The sequence below is a fragment of the Fusarium mangiferae genome (genome assembly GCF_900044065.1).
Source record: "Fusarium mangiferae strain MRC7560 genome assembly, contig: FMAN_scaffold001, whole genome shotgun sequence".
Classification (NCBI taxonomy): Eukaryota; Fungi; Ascomycota; class Sordariomycetes; order Hypocreales; family Nectriaceae; genus Fusarium; species Fusarium mangiferae.
In genome coordinates this window covers 2,393,393-2,412,803 of record NW_024573921.1, presented here as the reverse complement: position 1 = coordinate 2,412,803, position 19,411 = coordinate 2,393,393, and the positions used below count along the sequence as shown (strand labels likewise).

The window sequence follows — 19,411 nt, the reverse complement described above, 5'->3', positions numbered from 1 at the left end:
ATGTCTCTCCCTGAGCAAACTAGACGAAAGGGGAGTTGCTATCCGATCCTTTTTAAGTAAAGTAGGTAGGTACTAAGGTAGGCGGGTACTATGGTAAGTTGGGAAGTTGTTTCCCGTCTCGAATGTAGAGAGTTCTTGAATCTTGACACCCTGTTTAACGGGTCATGTAGGAGGCAAGTAGAGACTGGGGAAGGGGAACCTCCCATATCCGTTCATGGTAAAGCCTTCTCAGCTTGAACAAATCCTTCAGCTTCCCGAAACATCATATTCTTCCCCTATACCGGAAAGGAAGGAAGAAAACCCCCCTTCTCCTTATTCAAATCCTCCCGTCTTCTTGCTTGCTCTATTGTTAGTACTTAGACCCGGCTAGATCCGATCTATCCACCCCCGGGATCAATCAAGATCCTTCGCGCTAATGCCCCTGACGAGGTCCCGTTACGAAACACTCTAACACAATCCGGACTCTGTCTCGACTCGAGATTGGCCGACGGACAGTAAATCGGGAAATTCCACGCGTATGTGGCTCACCTGACTCGGCAGGAATTGGAGATCCAAAGGCGGCCTTGTGGCGGGTAGGTTCTCCCAAAGTCACGGTTCAGTAGTGCCATCCCGCTTGGCAAAACAAGTTTCCGGCATCCTGGTGGCATATAGCTCGAGATATCTTCCCCGAAGGAACAATTCAGACGGAGTTTTGTAGTTTGAGCACGGCTCACAGAATAGGATCTCCGACCTTGAGCCTCAAATGTTCTTCAGCCCTCGTTGATCAGTTAAGGCTGTGAGTCCAACTAAGGTGACCTTGGCTGAGTAGCATTGTTGTATTGGTCAATCTCGACACTCCTGCTCTCTAGTGTCGATAGCTCAAAGCTTATTTATCATAGGCTGCAAGAAATCCAAGACAACGATTTGCGCTGAAGATTATCATCTGCTGCTGCATTACCGTTGGTCTGGATGTGGCCCGGGATTATAGTTGATAGGTAAACTCACATCGAACCAGCATACTGGTATTCACGGTATGTATCGGTTTTGAGATCCCATACGGCGTGCGTTGCACGGGCCTGATGCGCCAACCACTACCAACGTGCTGGCTGTAAGCTGCCAATGAAACCGAGGAAAGTTTGCATTCATGCAATTCAACGACTCCAGCGTGTTGCGTATTATGGTGGGAGCAAGTGACCTTCTAAGTTCTATCTGAAACACGGATTAAGGATGCTCAACAAACACTTCCCACGCCAGCGTCATTATCTCATTTCCAGTTGACACTTGCATTACGAGGATCGGGAACCTGATACATTGCCCGAGATCCATTTTCATTACGGTGACGATATTTGAGCAACCAAGTTCTTTGTAATTGCCCGGACCTCAAGCTGCGCCGGCAATTGTGCCCCCGAAAAGCCACAGTCTAGTATGGCTGAACTTAGCATATTTGTGTGTTCCAACAGTCCTGATGATCTGCCGAGGGAATTAACCGAAGAGACTTTCGAGTTGCTTTCTCCCGCTGAATCTGCGACTTTTACCCTTCATCTGTGGTGCCAGGTCACTGGAGCCAGGCTCTTGGTTCGGATTCTAGACTGGCTGAATCAGATCCTGTTATGAGGCACGATACCGACACTGGGCGCTTGGTTGCGAATATCTTCAACGAACGGTGTTGCATGCAAGCTTGAGTGAATATCGAAGGGCTGTCGATTCACTGCTGGATTACCAAAGGTCCACTTGCATATGCTGATATCAAATCCTCTTTTGAAAAAAAGAAAGAGAGACCCCCGGTGTACGAGGTCTTGATTTCGTATAAGCGTGTATAAATCATCAAAGGTATCATATGTAAGGTAAGTATTTGCGCTCTCGGATAAGCCGAAAGTGATCATCAACCACGATCGTCGTGAGCACGCGCTTATGTGCGATCGTCCAAAGAAACGCCTTGCCATGCTTCCCATGTGTCCAAATTGAAACCCAAGTTATCATTCCTCAGCCTCAACGCCGATCCCGAACATTCTTCTCCTTCAAACCGGCTCACAAATGCATGCAAGGGACCCTTCTGCCCCTGATTGCATCAAAGCGTGAAGCCTTTCGATCCCCATTTCCCAGCCCTAAATTCATATCGCCGGTAACATCAACACCCCGGCACCTCCGTGCTACTCACTAGCTCCCTCGTTGGCTTTCATGATCTTCGACGGCTTGAGCGCGTGTGCGGATCCTAAATCTATCCCGAAGCCTCGCCGCAAATCGTGCACTTTGGCCCTGCGACTCGCCATCGGCAGCTTCAGTAACTTCTGTTGTCTCTCGGTTGTTGTTTTCATTGGTTTCCGCCCGCATCTGCCGTAATGCTTCCATTTGTTCTTCCACGGTCCCCTCTCGAAGGCGGTTAATATCAAAAAGTCTCGAGAGTCGGTTACGGTGAGATGACTGAGGCGCGTCGTTCTCAGCACCCTCCATTGCCAAAGGTGGCGGCAGCGTGCTAGAGTCGCCAACATCCGCCTCCGAAGATGCATGACCCTTGCCTGGCCGTAAATCATAGCGGCTAATGGCGTGTCAGTATGCATAAGAATCGGATCTTTGACAAGGTAGTAACTCACCACAATGGACACGTGCCAGATACGTTGATCAGCCATGGATCAACACAAGCCGGATGGTACTGATGCTTGCAGGGCAACACTCTAACGTCTTCACCAACCGTAAAGTCTTCGGTGCAGATAGAGCATCCTAAGTGGTCGCTCGTCTCGTCTTCGGCACTCTCGGGAGAAGGCGATGCCCTAGTCGCGGCTGGTACGGCATTTGTCACCCCACCTGGTGCCGGAGCCCCGTCAGACGGTCTGGCCTCGCTGAGGCGTGACGCAGTTCGCTGTGTGACAGCATCGTTGCCTTCCGTATTCTCCAATTCCGATTCGGGGTCTGGCTTTGTAGGTGTCTGGTTTCCAAACTTGACAATTGGGATCGTGTCCAGAACAGCCCGAGCAAGTCCCTTGGCCCGGCTCTGTCGTGGCCGCCCACCAAGTGCACCTCGTGGCCCGTATCTTTCAGGGTATCTATGGGCTCTCACAGCGCCTGTCGTGATGATCACCAAGAATAGCAGAGTAATCAGGCCAGTGATGGCGTACAAAACACTCATGGCAGCCGTGTTGCTACCCCCTTTGCTCTCATCCTTTGGCAGCGTATTATCTGTGTTGTTACCGAAAATGCTCGCTTTGACAACTTCACCACGGCTGGTACCGTTCAAAAGATTGAGGGCTTGTGTAGCCTCACCTCCATCGGCCATGGACAAGATACTCGTAAACGGAAGTTTGTCGACTGGGTCGATGGCACACCATGTGTTGGACGTAGAATACAGGACTATCGCCCTGATATGAGGTTCAAGCTGCATCAATGTGTTGAGCATCTTGTTGGGACTGAGAAAAGAGTCGCCTTTGGGGTCGTCGCATGACAGATAGGCGATATCGTCCTTGTCAGTCACTTTGTTGTAATTTGAAGAGTCCGTCGCGATCATATTGCCCGTGATATGAATAATCTTTCGAAAAGTCATCAGCATTAACAAGGAAACAGTGCAGAGCAAGGACATACATCTATTACTCGACCTGTGGAATCGTTAAGTCCCAGATTCGATGTAAGAGGGATTACAGCAAATTGCAGCCCAGGGTTCGCTGACAACGAGAGTTGCATGCCGCTGATTGTGGCCCATTCAGGGATTTCAGTTTCGGCCCGTGTAGATACTTCAGTGTCATCGGCAAGGACACCTGTAAGAGTGCAGGCTAGGATGGAGATGGAGAGTGCCATCCTGCCTGTGCTAATTATTGTCGAGAATCTCATGATTGTGGTTGTATAGCAGTGGTGTCGAGGGTAGGAGACGTGTTGAATAACGCCGGTTGTGGGTGATGGCGAGACTGCAGATGGGATTTATGCGTAGAGTATCGTGTGTAGTCGTCGATTTCGCGTACGTAGGGGCAACGCTGATACGACTGAAGTCATCGCCAGTTGACGTTTAGGTGGAAGCCAACATGTCGGTTCTGGATCGCATGGGCCGGTCGCAATTCTCCTGCACTACACTCGTCTCGTATTTGTATTGCGGTTCGTTTTCGGTGGGGGTTCCGCGGGCTGAGTTGAAAAGAGTTAAATCCAATTTCAGGGCAAATTGATGATGGAGGGAGAAACAGGAGCAGTCTTCAAATCCATCACATCCTAGCCATGATGGGTGCCATCGGGTCCCGTATCGGGGTGGAGCCCACCCGAAAAAGTTCCCGCGCGCCCGCTGGCAAGCGACAATAGAGGGGAACGGCAACTTCCAACCACTGGAAACACAGCGTTTTGGCTCCCAAGCCTCTAGGTGCTCACACTACTGTCACTGCAAGCTTGGCAATTATCCAAAGCCAATTCTGCTTGAATCAGTGCCATCAATGTGGTTTTGTAGACGTTAATGAATAACGATAACTTGCTTGTTTCGGTTGCTGATTGCTTGAGCTATCTATAAGATGAACACCTAAACAGACGATCAATTCATTAAATCACTGTGATTACAGTAAAGTCTATCCATCTCTTCCGAAACTGTGAAAGTGTCTGTGTTGGCCAAGCTTCGGCCAGCATGATCGCGTGAGGGGAAGCCGCATGGATGATATATTGGTCTTGTTAGTCATGTTATATGGTGATACCCTACATACTCCTGATCTATACCTTAGTACCTAGAAGGTCGTTAAGGCCTATAATATCTCATGGGATAATCTACACGTTCTAAATAGAGAGCACATCTTGATGTGTTTTTAGAGTACAATAGAAATCGTCGTTGACAATGTGGATATTTTACTGATTAAATAAACTTTATCGTGGTTACTGTTGTAACTTCCAAGATCAAAACGAGATTGACGCCAGCCATTGAATTTTTACGGCAAATCTTGACCATAATAGACAACGAGGGCCCTGTTTGCACTGAAGGGCCTTTATGAATCATTTGATGGCTAGATCGACATATCTGAAGTGATACTTTGAACCAGAGAGTGATCAGAGAAAGACACACGATATGGCAAAATACTCAACCTTTCTGTTATTAAACGTTGACAGATTGCACAATCGAGAATCTCAAAGTAACATGAGGTAGAATCATATCATACGCCAGCTGCCAGCTTTAACCACGTTATTGAATGCATTTCCCCGATTATTTCGTTGCTCTTCAGTATTCATGGTTGAATTAATACGGGGTTATCAGCAAGCAGACTTGAGCTAAGTAGTTTATTGCTTTTAAGGACTTGGAAGTAGTCTGAATTAGTTGTGGAGAATTTAATGTTGATATTGAACCTTACGAGATAGGCTTTCAACCGCCTCGAGCGTCGTTTTGGCAGCTGAGAAGAAGGGTGATTTGCCACTCATCACTGGGGTTAGAAGTATCGTTAAGCTTCAGTTCTAGGGCACTTGAAGTTAAACGAAGAGGAAAACAAGTAACTTTTAAAGTCTATGGTATATATGGTTGTGACAATCAGTAATGGCCCAGGGGATCAGGCTCATTTCCATGAACTTGGTCGTCGTTCAGGGAGCACAATTTAGAATACATATCAAGGCGAAACTACCCCAGAGACATTGCAATAAGACAAGAGAGGGTATAATACACAAGAGTAGATGGAGTTTGAATGGTAAATAAAATTGTGGTTGGACGACGTTATCATATATAAGGTATCTTAGACTTACCGTTACACTTTCTTGATGTACTATTTACCTACCTATTGTGCTATCACAGTAGTAGCTCTCAAGCTCATAAAGCACAGGGTTTGATTGCAAATATGCTTTTGTTTGGATACATCCTGGGTGAACATTCCAAGGAAATGATTCGCCCGGGGTATATCGTTTGCAAATGGCGACATGATCATTTAACAGCATTCGAGATACTGATATCTAGTGTCGATCCATCTCCAAGAACCTCAGCGCTGCATGCAGTTCATAGTCAACAATGGCTGGTGGTTCCAGAACTTAGAGATGCTACCAAAGACACAGTAAGTAATCAGGTATCCTGTTATAATCATCACATCCATGTCCACTTGAGCCGTAAGTAGTATATAACACCAAATCTTCCCGGGAGACTACGCAGGAGTAGATGAATGGTACAATGCAGTACTTGCGATGTTCAAATAGATAAGACATAACGCAAAGCCGTGATGAGCATAGACCCATGCCACACTCTTCAAAGCAGCCAACACAGCACAGGGACTGTAGCACCGTTATGGCCATATACTGTTTACGATCGGTAGTTAGGTCCAAATAGAGTAAATTATGCAGGCGGGATCTTGTGCTTTTGTGATCGAAACATAGTGTCAGCGAAAAGGTGAAAAGGACCTCCAGCTTCCTCGTGGTGCCATAGTGACCTCCTGAAGTAGCAAGGCACAGGAGAGATATAACTATTGCCGTTCAAAGTAGCTATAAGACTTCAGAATAACACAATTTAGTTACTCACATATATAGTGTAGACATGCTGCCGAGGAAGTGTAGACACCTGTTAGCAATTCATAATCTGATACCCACCCTGCACCTATAACACAATAGTGGTCGTTTTATCCAGCACAACTCAACAACTATATCACCCAGAATGCCCGCAAAAGTTTCTCAGCCACTCTTAAGCTCACTCTGGGTATATGAGGACAGCTGTATATCGCGTTGTTGTTGGAATAAAGTTGCCGAGCCGTTGCTGCAAGATTTCACGGATCGGGAATCGCGTTGCTCAAGAGATGCAGGGGAGACCAGATGGCCGCTGCGTACGACGGAGAGATCTTACGCAGGGGCCGGGAATCTATGATGATAGATCTCGGGATGCCATTTCATGTGTTTCACAAAGTGGACGGAAGGATCTGACTTGTAAGATCTTGATTTGGTGGCTGGTTTGTGTATCCGTGTTTTGTAAAGCTGGCAGATCTGATGGCCTTGCACGACCAAGTTGCAAGGCTCCGGCTATGATAAAATTACTCCTGATTCAAACTACCTTTTGGGGTAGACTTCCTACGGAGCCTGGCTCTAATTACAATCACGAGGTACAACGTTCGCTGTAGATATCAATGTTTGCCCAACAGAAAACCACCAACCCTAAACCATCGAGCTGTTCACACTCGAGACGTCTAAATCTCCTCCATATCTTCCAAGTCGTCAAGAGCAGGGAAATCGCCCACCTCAACCCGCTCTGGCCTCACAAAGACACCATGCTTGAGCTCAGAGGGCTCGCCCCAGTATCGAGTACCAGCGATGCTACCGTCATTCTTGCCAACGGGCTCATCGAGCTTGACTCCCACCCATGACCCGAGACCGCCGGGGATCTCCTTGACCTCACCGACGTACTGGATGACACCGCGTCGAGTATCCTCACCGCCAACGCGACACCGTCGGCCGACAGCAATGCCCCGCGTGGCAACCTCGCGGTCAAGAGCCTGCAGCTTGGTCTCTTCGTGGCTGGGGGCATCTGGGTCGAAACGGCCTAACTTCTGAGCCTTCTTCCAGGCTAGGACCGAGTCCGTCTTTTTCTCGTACTCTTCCTCGGGCATGACATATTTGTCGACGCCCGCGGTGTCGTTCAAGTTGATCCGGGAGGCCGCAGGCCGTGTGTCAATTACCTACCAGGTTGGATCCCTGTCAGCCTTATCCAAAGTATTGGAGGGTAAAAAAAGTATATGGTGGCACCACTAAAACAGCGACGATCCTCTGGTCCCTGAACGCGCGCACATACGCAACAGCTCAACTCCCACCGCCTCTCCCGCTCGGCCCCCCCCTCGCCACAATTCTCAAGTGCCAGCTCAGCACCGGTGAATAGCATGGACCTGGGAACCTTGAATACTCGTCGACAGGAACGCCGCAGACAGAAGAGTGAAGGACAGCGAGAATATCTCGGCCAAGGCACATGACATGGGAAAGTAGCTGACAAATGAGAGGCCGTGCTATGATGCACTCTGACTTACATGAAGCTCTGCATACGGGGCCAGGGGAAAGTTGGACAAGTGGGTGTCGTCCTCGTTAGGCGCCTCAATAGCGATAGCCTCTGCGCCGGCTGTGGGCTTCAGGGAGAGCCGTTGGCAAGAGGGCGGAACACCAGTGACAGTCTCAAGCTTGTCCTTGAGTTGAGAGATGGACCATGACGGTGTGATGCGACGCTCTGACTGCGCGAATTCCGAGATAACAACGAGCGGAACGTCGGCCATGGCTGAAAGAGAGTAGTCTGGATGGATGGATTGACCTAGGCGGGGAATATCGCGGTGTGTTTTTGGCTGAGACGCTTGTCTTTGCTTTGCTTTGGAGGGGCGGTCAAAGAATGAGGTGCTTGCGAGACGCCTGCGCCGCTCTCAGGATTAGGTAGAGCAAAATGAGAACCGAATTTCAGGCCAAAGTGGTATTTCCAAGGAAGAAAAGAGCTGAGCTTTGCCTATGTTGGATGAGAAAACGATGACAGTGATCGAACTTGAGTGAGTGTGGTGGGGTTATGATTATGCAGTCCAGGGTTTGAGGAACACCAGCTAATGTGCTAAAGGGTAACTAGCATCAAGGAGGATGCAAAAGCATGGGCAGAAAAGAATTGAAAAAAAGAAAAAGAAAGTATGCAAAAGCAAAAAAAAGAAAAGAAACACCTGGAGCCAGAAGACAGCCTCTGCCGAAATCCTGGGCTTGCGCAATGCAGAAAGCAAAGCAAAAGCACCTAATATCATATATCATCTACATTTCCCGCCTAGGTAGGCTAGGCTGCTAGGGGGGTTCAACTTTTGATATAGAGACGGGATTGGTCCGTTTAGATCTGAGGCGGCAACGACGTCAACCTCACCATCAACGTCAGCCTACAGGCCGGGCCCAAAATTACTGCAATTATATGTACGTACAGTAGCTTATTAGTGCGAACATGATTACCTACATGCATTATACCTAGTCCCCTACATGCCATATCGTTGGTTAGTCCTTGGCATGCCATGATAGGTCAGGCGTGGTTCTTGAGCTTTCGGCCAAAAGCAACTTTCTTCATCTTGAACAAGCATCCCTACCCAAGATGGAAATTGGAGGGATTCAGCACAGGCATGCATTATCGAATCTGGTATGTAACTCATCAGCTGCCGTCAATATGAGGGAGGAAAAAGCAATTGATGTTCGTCTTGGCTTGAACATCTGCGGAATATCGCAATATGTTCCTAATTTGGAGCGACCTTCGTAATGTCGTGTCACGAATACCTCCAGTCAGGTCCCCTTCATCTCTCCACGCATGAAGCCCAAGCGAAACCTGCATGTGCATGTCTGTCTGAAGCCCACTCACAAGAGCACGGCAGCAGACTCTACGTTGCTAGACTACCTACCTCACGTAGATTGTCGACCGGCTGAATGGCGGGAAGGATCTGAGATGGATATTTGACTAGGCCTCAAAGTATGATACCCTGCCATGATCTGATATACAGAGACCACTAGGAGGGTTCGGCCATACACCACAAGCAGCTCAAACCTCCGTGGGCATCATTAGCTTAGATAGGAATAACCAACTGGCCTGCTTCGAAAGTTTCGATATCGTCAAAGCGCTCATCTGGCCGCCTATTACCACTCTGGTTGAAACTTGTAATCGACAACAAGCCACCTAATTCAGGCCGGTTCCTTGCATCCGCACTAACTCTTTGCGATGATTTCGGTGTTGTTACCGTCGCCCGGACCGGCAGACCGGCCATGCTCGTCAGCCATTGATCCGGACGGCGTTTGTCGGCTCCGCGCGGTCCCGTCCGTCTGGAGGCACCCGAACAAAGCTTCATGCCGGCTTCGCGCACTGCAGGAGGTGTCGCGAGCAGGCTCTCCCGGACCCGGCGTCCAGCTCTTCGTGTTCGTGCGATAGTGGCATCTATATTCTAAGACCGCACGGTGTTCTGCCACCGTCATGATGCACTCAGTCTGAGTAGATACTGCTATCCTGCATGCCCTCCATTATCCCTCGCGGAATAAATCGCCAACATGGATCATCCCCATATCGTTTCTGCAGGCGATGCTACCCGCTGCCAGCCACGACCGATGCGCATCAGATACTGGTGTTACATGAAAAAGAAAAGACCGGTGCGCGGCTCGCAGTCATCGGGAAATCATGGGTTGTCGGCAGTCTCGTTGATCCTGGCAGCCGCAACCCCTGGTCTACCCTCCAACCCGTTTGATACAGCTTCCCTGGCACATGATAGTACTTGAAGCCTAGATGCATTGATGATGACGGGAACCGTACTGCCATCGAGTGGTTGGTGATGGGACAACTCAGCACTCGCTGCGCCCCAACAACCCTGGGAATAATGCTCGTTCGCTGCAATCGAGGTCCGAGCGCGAAGCTCATGGCCATTTCGGCTTCCTGCAGTTTCTGCTGTTTAAGCATACATCTGTAAGCCAGATAACATACATACGCTTCGTCACTTACCAACAATGCCGTCTTGTATGTCAGACCTTCCACTAACAAGAACCACAGTGTAGGGCTGACAGTGCCTTGTTGGAGCAAATGGCAACAAGCTTACCTATACTAGGGCGACTCACTCCACGGCATGCGCTAGGATCTGATTTGTGCCAGACTTCGTATGCAAGAAGCCGTGACAAACAGCTGGGGGTTTGGCGGGATGAAACGCTTGACCCTGACGTCTATTCCATGCCACTCATGACACGTCACATACCACCCACCAAGGGTTCGCAGCAAAGCCTCTCTGACCTACTGGTTAAATCGGGATTCTTGCTCCTGCAAGTAGGTATTTTGCAGCACTCTCGATTTCGTCACCCATTTGCCAGTTTGCCCTACTCAGACTGGTCCGGGCATTGTTACGAGAGGCCTCTGTTAATGTCCCTTGATGAGTAGATGCAAGCTAGACAAGTAGCTAATCGCACTTGAAGGTGTTTAGGCGGTAAGCCAATGTGCCCAAGGGCTGGTGAAGTGAGTTTGCCAAATCCACTCATGCGCATTCTGTTCAGGTCTCAGGCTTGATGTATTCTGAGCGGCGTTCTGACGTCAAGGACAGATCTTGCCCAAGGCTTAATCTCGAAACTTTGAGTATATCTATGGTACGTGGTGGGCGGCTCACCGCTAAAAACACAAGAATCATGTTAGTTGTTGGAGTGGGGGTTGATTTAGAAGGCATGGCTTCTAGAGGAACTGTTCACTGTATTTTGCCTGGCGTCTGGCTCTGCTTCCAATTCAAGATATGTCTTGAAACAACATTGCCTGGTACCTATTATAGTCATCAAACATGGCCAATCTTCTTATTTGTCCACCGAGGAGTGTGCATACTGTAGCGAATTTCGCCTGTCTATTATGTCCATCATCAGCTAGACCGGGTATCCAATCATTGAATCTCCGCACGCTCGATTTTGTCAGTCAAGCGAAGGAAATGACGCGCGCAGAGGACGTGGGTATTGTTCAACTTCTTCTCGTCGCATTCTTCCATAATCGTGTGCTTGATATGTCAGGCACAAACGGACAAACCTAGTTAGTTTATCCTTTTGCCGTCATCGATGAGTATCGGGTCTCAGACTTTAGCAATCTAGTGGTCAAACTAGACGAATCTACGATCCAGGATATCCCCGTTCGTGGATCTGTTTACCGACTCCGTTTCCGTGTCCAGTCCCCGCAGGAACACTAGCAGCGTGCTGTGAGAGAGACCCTTCGAGACATCCAGTCATTCCAGCCTTGGCAGTAAGCTAGCCCACCGACGGGATGGTTAATGGCTGGAGGAACGACATACACATGCGCCGCAGCTCACTTGACATAGGGCTCGGCCTTGGTTCGCCGTGGGAAGTGGGCTTCAGGGGCCTGTTCGAACGGCACCCGCAATGCCACATCTATCATTCTCCAAATGTGTATGGAAGAAATTGGGGAAACTAGCGCTGCTGGACCTCCACCAAATACCAATGTTTTCCTCTTTCTTTCCAAAGGCTCTTCACTCCGAAGGAAAAGTGCGGAACCTCGAATGGATAGGAGGATAAGCAAAAATGATTAGAAAAGATTTGCTTTGTTCGGACATTGACAATAATGTGAAGTACCTAGGTAGATCAGCTGCCCAAATGTGGCTCCATCATTTACTTTGCCCTGAGGATTTGTCCCAATTAGACAATATCTTGGCTCGGTTGTGTTTTAGACACTGGCACTTCATGCTAGTCATCGTCATATCTAGTCGCTTGAAGGCAGAACACGAACCCAACTGCTTCGTTGTTCCTGATACTGAGAAATGGCTGGCATGTAACTATAGCATGCCCTCTCAAGATCCTGGACTGTAGATCTAGTTCTTGTCTCCACACCATCCCTGTAGCTTAAGAATATAAAAGAGTTGGCAGCGGTGATTTGAGTCTAGAGGGACGACAATTTAGCCCAATAGAGACAGCTTGATATTGTAATCGCCTGCAGATGGAAGTAAGAAAGGGAAAAATTCTTCATCGAGGTGGAGGCCTTGTGGCGGTCACAAGTTCACGACGTCCATCGAGGTGGAAACCCATCCTTGCTAGAAGTTATCTGGCTGCGGGAGGGACACAACGTGGCACTCTCAGAAGGGCTCGAAATCTAAGCCTCACTATAGGATGAGGACCTATGATGACCTGCAAAATCGCAACACTCAGCTCATCGGGCATAGCAGGAATGAATTTGGTCATTGGCAATGATGCTGAGGACCATATTCGACCTGAGTGGCCTGCGGGTCCAGCTCGATACTGCTGTTGCATCATGTAGACTCACACTAACAACAACGGTTTTCGTGTAACGCCATCTCTAACATCGCCCAACTTCCCCACTTCAGATTGGTGACCCCAAGTGAAAATGCAGGCCAGTCTTCAACGGCGCGTTCTCATATTACTGGAGCAGATGTGGGTGACATTGTGCTCGTGATTGATCAAGTGCCAACTAGGCATTTGAGTGTCCGGAGCTACGCAACATCGGAAAGGATCGAATGCTCCAGGAATCTATCCTGCCTGCCATGCAAAGAAAAGTCGTTCGCCCATCGCTTATTAGGCCTTGTTGCTGGCATCCAATGCCCAAGTTGCCTGTTCAGCTTGCGCGCGTGCATGCATCCTCAGACATCAACCCATCATCTGGTGCCTGGACACAACAACATGCATGCAGAACATCAAGCGGTCGCATGATATGTGCTCAGCGACTTGTAAGTACTAAGGCGTAGCCCTTGAACCCAACGATGAATTGGTTCTTAGCTGCCCAGCATCGATATCAGTGTAAGTTGGCAACATGTATTAACCCCCAACAACGAGCCGGGTAGGTATGTATTTGGCCGTGTCGCACCTCTCTAGACAAGCCTCTTTCCTTGAACCTTCTTTACTGACCGCCAGTTCACCGTCATCATTCACCACTTCCCAGGATATTCCCGGCGGGCAGTTGTTAGCGGAAGCTACGTGGAGCAAACAATGACCCGTGAAGAAAGACGGGATGGAGCATCGTGAAAAAAAAACGAAGGTCTGTGGTTGACTCTGGGCAGGAAACCTTGTGGCTGGTAAAACAACGGTACAGACATCCAACAACCAGCCTCAAGTCTCCAGATACAACCGTGGAATGTGCTCCACCAATTGCATAGCCGAATCTTTCGGCTGGCCATATCAATAGCTCGGGCCGGGCCTCGATTTGTATATCGGTCTACTAGCAGCATTTGAACAAACGTCAGTACAACCAGAGGAATCTTGGACAAAGAGCTCAGTCGTGCGAGATCAAATGCCCAGGTGGCGTGTGTGGACCAACGCTCATCCGTGGATGTATTGAAAGCGCTTGTGTCTGGTACATACGGGAGCAACGCACAGACAGTCGTTAGGCTCGTGCTTGAAGCTTGAGCTATTATCCAACTGAGGCAAAGCTTGAGTCGGTGATGAAAGGAGGTGTGGCCGAATTATGCTGGGCTGAGCTGCCAGTCATGACTTGGTTTTAGTTCGACTTGCAAGGGGGTTTTGGCAGATGTCAAGTCACTCTGGAATCTGGGTCTGGTTCTCTTCTAACCGCAATGGTATTCGCGTCGTCTCTTTGAGAGAGACCAGAAGAGGTTCGTGGATGATGCCCTAAAAGGATCACCACTGAAACATGCATTGGGCAAGTTTGGCCAGTTGTGAAATTCAGGCCTTTTTTTAATGAAAGGTATGAAACGAAAGATCAAGTCCTCCTCCAATGTTGGATGGACGACTTCCATGTCGATATAAAGAGCCGCCGGCTAGTGCCTTCCCGTCCTGTAACAGGGAAGGTACAAATGCGGTCAGAAGAAATGGAAAGGACCAACATTGGAAACCTCAATGGTCAGAGGCCTGCCTAGGAAAGCAACAAAACTAACACCGGGAATATAATCTAGTGCTAACTTAATATGGCAACTAGTATGTGATGTCTGTAATTCGTTGCTCATATTCCAATTAGTACATTAGGAGGTAGATACATATTCCAACAGTTGGAGTCCATCCGTTATGAAATTAGGTAGTACGGAAGTACAGGGAGCCGAGCGCAGCCGCAAGCAAACATGACGAGCTTCCATTGGCATCATCTCCACTACACTTTAATTAGCACAAGCGCAGACCTCTTCTCAAACAGTTCAGACTCGATCCTAGTATTCAGCTCCCCGCGGACGATCATACCCCATCGACCACTACGCAGTGCGCGCTGACGCTGAAGCTGACGCTGGATGGTTGGCTGTTAGCGCCTAGGCCTGCCTGGCTGAGCGTGCTGAGCTGCCAGACAGGCTGTGATACATGGGTGAGGCTGGCATCTTGCGGTAAGTTTCTGGTACCACAATGTCCAGCACCCATGGAGGTTCGTCGATTACTTATTAACGCCTACTTCGTCATTATCAATATTGTGAATTCATTAACTCTATGAGGTTCAATAGAGGTCATGTTGAAGCCGTCACACTTCAATAGGCAATTCGCCACTTAATTTTGATACCCAACCATAGGGAGTCCGCCCAAGAGACACACAACCATGCAGTCTTCGCAGACAAGCACAGAATAGTCGAACCTCGTTCTATTCTCGGTGGTGCTTCGAGTATAGTTTGTTCAAGTTTGAACACTCACGTTCCAGTCTACCTATTCCTATTGTAAGCTTCGAATCAAGTACGGCCCAACCTCTACAGTGAACGTGGGCCAAGCCTAACCAAGCCTTACGGGGGCTACCCTGGCATGATGACTGTCACGGAATGCCGCGATGTGATTGACTGAGCCAACTGTCTCGAACTAGGCGGTTCCTGCAAACCCTTGACTGCCAGTGGGCATACCGGTTGAGGCGTCAATTCAATGGTCTCTGTGGTGTTTCGACTCACATGTCGCTACCATCTTGTTTGACTTTCGGGAGCCCGATATGCGAGAGAACGGGGTCTGGGGGTTTATCCCTCAACAACAGAACTCAAGACATCCATGCCCAAGATTCAAGTTCCAAGACTTGGGCCTCCCTTCACATGCGTGCTTACAGCATCAGAGACTTGGACATAAGACATACCCAAACGGGTGGCTTAAAACACAGAAGGCCTCATGTTCTTTAAGGGAACTAAATTTCTGTAGGCGGGTCAGTCTGGCGTATAGTTTTGAATCACTCTGACCGAGACGATGGATCTCTTGGCATCCGTAGTTCGTACCGATGACATTTTATGCAAAGCTTCGTGGCATTTCTTGACAATGGGTGCTAGACGTCTGGTGTTGGAAGTGTATGCATCTGGCACACCCCAATCAGAGAATCCTTCTTTTCGTTGGTTCTGCGGACATTGAAGACAACATTTTATATGAGACGTATATATGATTATTACCATGTTGTTACTCCGATTCTGTCTCCATTGTGGCCACGTGCTAGGGTATATCAAGCTGGTGCTCATCTGAGAATGAATGAAGGCAATGATAACAATGGTAGACTACATGGCATTGTTTTCTTTGAACCCTATTTGGCCCTAGATTTATCAACTGCACCATCTCACGAAAACAATTGAACGGAGGAACTCGATCTTTGTAATTGGAGCCCTTCAGAGTCCAAGTTAAATATTCACCACCCTTGTCAACTCAAAGACGAACAAAGAAAACCGGACCCGGCAACTCCCCCATGTGAAGATCGTAGCGACGTGGACCAGAGGGGAGTCCATGATGAGTTGGTGTAGAGCCAGGGGGGGCGTGCAGCCGATGCACCTAGCCCCGAAGCTGGAGACGAAGATTAGACGCCAACGCCCCTCTCAGCCAAGGCAAGGCAAGTCAGTCATGACAAAACAGGACCAGCCAGACAAGGCCGCGGCTGTGCAAGGCGATGAGTGAGAGAGAGAGACAAGAGCGTTGCGGTGTGCGTCGTTATACAGCAGTTCATCCGCGCAGCAAAAGATGGTGTTGAGCTATAACCCCGGTCTCAACTATGACAGGTGCCAGATCGGTTTGGTCACTGGGGATGGCTGTCTCGACAGTGATGCTGAGGCCATAGTGGCATGGAATCGCATGGCATGGCAAACCATGTTATGGCTTCTGTCGTAACAGTGGGTTGGTCGGAAGACAACTTGATCAAGACCGAACTCAGGATAACCTCACCTTGCAGCCCCGTATTGGGCCAGCTCATTGAGCATGACGCGCTTTGCATTGTATTGACTCAACCTGTATTTTCTTTTTCTGCTTCATCCTTTCTCAGTGTCATTTTCATGTTCTCACACTAGGTCCTCCTCACCCTGGGTATCTCTTGGACAAGATGTAGACATTGGAAGCACAGAACCAACACCCAGCGACTAATACCAACCGTATAGGTAGCCAGCAATGCGATGCTTCTCCAACGTTTATCCCCGGCCCGTTGATGTCCTCTGCCTTACTACCAAACGCATCGACTCCACTCACCTTACTTATTCATCTTCGTCGATACAGTAGACACGCCTTCAGATACCCCTGTCATCGCGATATTGCTGCCGACACCCCTCCCCATGCTCCTCGATGCCTGCTCCTAGACCATCCTGTTCGTTCAAGGTCGTGCTTCTTGATGGATTTGCTCGTCACATAGGTACATTATAGGTCAGGCTTCCTGCTAAGACGCACCATGTTCACCGTTTCGTGGAGATGCAATCAGACCCTGATTTCCTCACTGCATCTTCCTCTCCCCACACCGTTACGCTGTTACTGCGTCGCCTCTTTTCGACCCGACAAGCTCTTTTTGGACCTTGAGTCTAATAATATTCTCCGGGCTCAACTTTCTTTTCTTTTTCGATTCTTCCAGAGTCCACTTCTTGGCCTTATTCAGCTTGGGCTCTCATCCACCTCCAGTTCTACTGCCTGCACCTCGGTCAGGACTAACAACACAAGAATAGGAACAGGAAGAAGCAAGGCGGTCCGTAACGTGGGTCCATATCCTGCGCATAAGTAACATCTCCTGGAGGTTATACTAAGTTAGTAGGGGCCCAGCGGAAGATCTGACCGAGTTTTCTCTTACTCAAAAGTGAAAGACCCTCGAAGGTCTTCCTTTTGCCTCCTACCTATTGCCATCTCATCTATTCTCTGCTCTCCCCACGGCTTTCGATAACAGCTTGTGAGATAACAAGCCTTACATTGGCCTCATTTACCTCGATTGGCGCCCCACGACTTGCTCTGCCTCACCATATCATCCTATTTGAATCCATTGGCTGGAGAGAACCCTGGACATCACCAATCACATTGCCATCTGCCCATCAACGCCTTGGAGCCACGCTTTATGATCTGAACAACCATCACTGTTGCCTCCCGAGACAGTTCTTTCTCCTTTTGCATCTTTGTGGCAACCCGGTACCTGACAGAGCCCAACTGTGTCGATACCTAACCCAGCTGCCCACCACTACGCATCAGTCAATACGAGAAGGCCTCCATTACTACACTCCAAGACTTATAGACACTAAGGGCGACATCAACACAAGTGACTTCATTCTCGGAGGTTTCAAGGAGCAAACTAATTACCTCACCTCGATCTCACGAATATAGTCCACGCACCTCTAGCCGACTCAACCATCTATCTGTACAGTGGAAAGAAACATAGGGGTTTTGTGACACCCGGTATACAACGCCCTTAAGCAGCATCAGGCTTCTCGGAGCCGCTGCAACAGACATTTCTTCACCAACACAACCAGAAAAAGTCGCCGAGCTGGCCCAACTCAAGAGCGAGTCTCCACTCTGCCTCTTGCGGGCAGAGTTACCGCCATCCATCGTGGGTGTAGAAGACCGCCTCGAGCGGGGGCGCACGCCTCGCTCATATGCTAACGGTCCATACGCGGGAAGACTGGATGGTCAGACTGTCGCGTTAGACTTTGCTGCTCTTCTGAAGGCATCTGGATCTCATGAGCCTCCTGCCTCGCCGCTTCATCAGACCCAGCCTGTTCCAGCTCCCACTTATCAACCATTCCCTCTCAAGGCGTCGCCAGCTCCACCACGGCCTGTTGCGCATGTGGCGCCACCACCGCAGGTAGCTTCGACACAGATGTCTGGAAGACGCGGCATACACTCCCATGCTACAGATCAGCCACCCGTGAAGAAGCAGAGCAAGTGGTCACCGGAGGAAGATGCCCTTATCATCGAGCTTCGAGGGCGTAATATGAAGTGGGAGGACATCTCAAAGCGTCTGCCTGGCCGGAGTGCCATCAGCTGCCGCCTGCACTACCAGAATTACCTCGAAAGACGGAGTGAATGGGATGAAGAGCGCAAGAATAAACTCGCCAGACTCTACGAAAGGTAAGGGGGCGGTATAAGCCATTGGCCTTTTAGGAAACATACTGACAGGACTTCAGGTTCAAACCAGAAATGTGGGCAAAAGTTGCAGAAGAGATGGCGGTGCCCTGGCGAGCAGCAGAGGCCATGCATTGGCAGCTTGGTGAGGCAGATATGGCTAGACGTGCAGGAGTTATCCCTTTCTCTCTAGCTGCAGTCAATGTCGAGGGAAACAACAGTCACAGGAGCTCCCCCTCACGCAGCCACATCCACTCGCAGCCCCAAGTCAGCATGCCTCGCGATCTTGGAGTACCATCGCCTCGAATTGTGTACAACAGACCTCCGCCGATGCCTGCCAGCAGCCGAACTATGGTTCCCCGCCGAGAGTCGATTCCTCCGCCGCCTCCTTTGTCCATGGTTCCAGATCCTGCTGAAGCTCAGTATGTACCAGGGCCAGGTTTGGCCCCGATCCAGAACCAGCCACCACCTCGAACAGCTGGTATGCTTCCTGGGGTTGCTGAACTTACTGGAGGAGTCAGCCCCTACAGTGCACCTGCTGCAGTGCCTAACATGGGACCTATACCCGGGGTAGGTCAGGGCCCTCTGTATTCAACACTCGCCAGTTACTCGATGGAATCGGCCGGGTCCAAACGAAGAGCTTCCCCAGATGAATATTCGCACGAGGCGAACCAGCGACGCCGAATCACATAGCCTGTCCATGCCTGAGGCAGCTGTACTATATGGGCGCCGCTTGATGAGTGACCATTGAGTCTTCCAGGACATTTGTTTTGCATCTCGTCTCATAAGGCGACAATGCGGGTTATTGAGTGTGGTA

General features: G+C 49.5%; 3 protein-coding genes across 3 annotated transcripts; 1 reads left to right on the top strand and 2 right to left on the bottom strand.

Annotated features, from left to right (window-relative positions):
- Positions 1–2,136: 2,136 nt before the first annotated feature.
- Positions 2,137–3,765, bottom strand: FMAN_01277 (uncharacterized protein; the record flags this gene model as incomplete). The annotated part of the gene is made up of 3 exons (XM_041832953.1): positions 2,137–2,515; positions 2,571–3,499; positions 3,553–3,765. 3 exons carry the CDS (start codon positions 3,763–3,765, stop codon positions 2,137–2,139), a joined length of 1,521 nt encoding a protein of 506 aa, XP_041676615.1.
- Positions 3,766–7,076: 3,311 nt separating this feature from the next.
- FMAN_01276 (putative Alp11 homologue of tubulin-folding cofactor B) lies at positions 7,077–8,147 on the bottom strand (the record flags this gene model as incomplete). The annotated part of the gene is made up of 2 exons (XM_041832941.1): positions 7,077–7,565; positions 7,908–8,147. The coding sequence occupies 2 exons, from the start codon at positions 8,145–8,147 to the stop codon at positions 7,077–7,079; spliced, it is 729 nt and encodes a 242-aa protein (XP_041676614.1).
- Positions 8,148–18,349: 10,202 nt separating this feature from the next.
- On the top strand, positions 18,350–19,287 carry FMAN_01275 (uncharacterized protein; the record flags this gene model as incomplete). The annotated part of the gene is made up of 2 exons (XM_041832930.1): positions 18,350–18,600; positions 18,657–19,287. The coding sequence occupies 2 exons, from the start codon at positions 18,350–18,352 to the stop codon at positions 19,285–19,287; spliced, it is 882 nt and encodes a 293-aa protein (XP_041676613.1).
- Between the last annotated feature and the right edge of the window lie 124 nt (positions 19,288–19,411).